Here is a 2,441-nt window from a genome sequence, read left to right as displayed (position 1 = left end):
AAGACCCCCGTGTCCCCGGAGGTTGAGAGCGTTCCTCCTCCTTCCACAAACGTACCTGAAGGGGAAAATGCAGAGACCCCTGAAGCTAATGAGAACGCTCCGAGTGAAGAGCTCAGGGCCGCGATAATAGGTCATTCCCTTTCTTTGCCAACTCATTCCGAGGGGGCAATCGAAGAAGCTAACACTCTGTATATGCCCAATCCGAGCAAGGTCCTCGAGGAAGATCCCTTTTAGGGTTGCTTTGCTGGGGTCGAGGATGCCACTGACCTTAATGATGCATCCACCATCTTCGAAGAGGCTCGACATCTCCTTTCTCGGGTAAATAATTACTTTCATCATTGTAATTTTCTCTTTCCTCTCTTTCCTTTGACTGATATATCTTCATTTTATGTATATGCCATCGCCAATTTAGAGCTGAGATGAGTCAATGTGAGGCCGAGCTTAGGAATGTTTCGGGCGAAGAGAAGGCCTTGAGGCTCCTCTGTAGCAGAAAGGAAGAGGAGCTTAAGGATCTCCGGGCCGAATTGGCCAAAGCTCGGAAAAATAAGTCCGAGCTTGATGAGCAAGTAACTATGATTTTAAAAGAGTACGGCCTTCTTGGCTCTACTTCAGAGGCTAAGACTTCGATATCTCAGCTGCAGCAAAAGCTAGATATGATTGGGCAGCTCCGAGGCGAGGTTGATCAGGTCAAAGTTGATTATCATCGATGGAAGGAGAGCATGGATCAACTTGCTGCCGATAAGGAAGTTGCCACAGCCCAACTGGCCTCGGTTGAGACTCAAGTTCGGGGCGTTAAAGCGAAGGGTCTGGCCCAAACCAAGAAAAAAGAGGAGTTTGAGGCAGAGCTAGCTAGAGCCTGGGTCGAAGCTGTATAGGCTAAGGCTGAAACTAAGAAGACGAAGGCTGCGGCTCATTGTCGTATACTTAAGGGACGCTGCGGCCATTCAAGCTGAGTTGAGGGAGGCCTCTGATAGGGAAAAACAGAGCAACGATTTGGCCAAGTGCCAAGCCCTGAGGGAGACTCTCAAAGAAATCCATGCCCGGGGGTTCGACCTTGCCGAAGACATAGCCGAGGCAAAGGCGCGGGAAATCGATGCCAGGTTTCTTGTCTCTTCCGATGATGAGGATGTAGTGAGTGGATCCGGGGAAGGTGAAGAAGATGTTCCTGAGGGAGAGGAGGCTCCCGAAGATAGAGCTGCCGAAGATGCAGCTCCTGAGGATGGCGGTCCTGGGGATATGACCCCTACAATAGATTAGGTTCTCTTTTTTTCTTTTCTGTGCAAAGGCCCCTTGCGGGCATTGTAAATATGTTTTGTAAAACTTCCCTTATGAATATAAAGCATTTTTTTGTTCTATCCTCGACTTGTGTTGAATTTTATTTTGCTCTCATTTGTGGAAGATTCTGATGATTCAAATAATCAACTCGAGTATCGATTTGGACTTAGAACGTAATAATCCCTTAGGTTTTTATTGCTCAATAAAATACCCCTTAAGGTTTTAGATAATCCTCGAGCTAAGCTTAAGTCAATTTGATGCGAGCTTGGAACAATGGGACTCTTGGGTCCGAGCTGAGTGAGAACGAAGTCTCGGACTCTTTTATGCTTTTGGCCCTTAAGCTCTTTTAAGCTGGCCCTTAGGCTCTTATATATAAGCCCTTAGGCTCTTTAAAGTTGGCCCTTAGGCTCTTTAAGTTGGGCCGTCTCGGCCTCTAAAATGGATATATAATTTTTCCCTCATTTCGACTAAAAGACTTAGTGAAAATTTAGTTATGCCTTAGCATGTATTTTTGTACCCGTTGGGTTTTTTGAAGGTTCGACGTATCGGAACCTTATTAGTAATTTGTTTGTGTAAACATTATTGAATACCTCTTTATTTCCGAAGGCTGATGATATCGAAGCCCTTGGATTATTTGAGGGCTAAATTTATCGAGGCCCTCAGATTTTTTGGGGGCTGAATTTATCGAAGCCTTTCATATTTTGCTTTTGCCGAGGGTAGCCTGATTTTAACCGTTTCAATGTTTGAAGGCCTTTAATTTATAGCAGAAGTCGGACGTCTCCGAGCTGCATTATTTTGGTCGTAGCCTTTATATGACCATAGTCTTTAGTATGGTCGTAGCCTTTGGGTATGTCACTTGGACTTGTTTCCCGATAACTTTCCGAACTTGTTCGGAAAGCTAGTCCCCGAGTATATTTACCTTGGCCTTTGTTTCGAGGGGATGCCCCTTTGAGGTCTTATAAGTTCGAGTTTTCTATGACTCGGATGTACTGACTATCGATGACAGTCCCTGAGTATTCGGGGGTGCTTTAATGCTTTGGCTCTTGAGCCATTTCCCGTAGGATTATAAGTGTAGAGATCGTATAATAGTAGACTTTCTTTGAGACATAAGGTGTTTTTGATATTAAGTGAATGCTTCTTCAAATAATTGATACAAGTATACATGC

The 2,441-nt window shown here is 44.8% G+C and overlaps 1 protein-coding gene across 1 annotated transcript; it reads left to right on the top strand.

Annotated features, from left to right (window-relative positions):
• The first annotated feature begins 419 nt into the window (after positions 1-419).
• Positions 420-1,257, top strand: LOC138880956 (uncharacterized). The gene is made up of 2 exons (XM_070161143.1): positions 420-832; positions 930-1,257. The coding sequence occupies exons 1-2, from the start codon at positions 420-422 to the stop codon at positions 1,255-1,257; spliced, it is 741 nt and encodes a 246-aa protein (XP_070017244.1).
• Positions 1,258-2,441: the final 1,184 nt, after the last annotated feature.

Source organism: Nicotiana sylvestris, chromosome 11 (genome assembly GCF_000393655.2).
Source record: "Nicotiana sylvestris chromosome 11, ASM39365v2, whole genome shotgun sequence".
NCBI lineage: Eukaryota > Viridiplantae > Streptophyta > Magnoliopsida > Solanales > Solanaceae > Nicotiana > Nicotiana sylvestris.
The sequence above is the reverse complement of the archived record's forward strand: the minus strand, read 5'-3'. Positions and strand labels throughout refer to the sequence as shown.

Coding starts and splice junctions, on each gene's coding strand:
- LOC138880956 (XM_070161143.1), top strand. CDS start 420: ATGAGTCAATGTGAGGCCGAGCTTAGGAATGTTTCGGGCGAAGAGAAG. Junction 833..929: donor CAAACCAAGAAAAAAGAGGA/GTTTGAGGCAGA, acceptor CGTATACTTAAG/GGACGCTGCGGCCATTCAAG.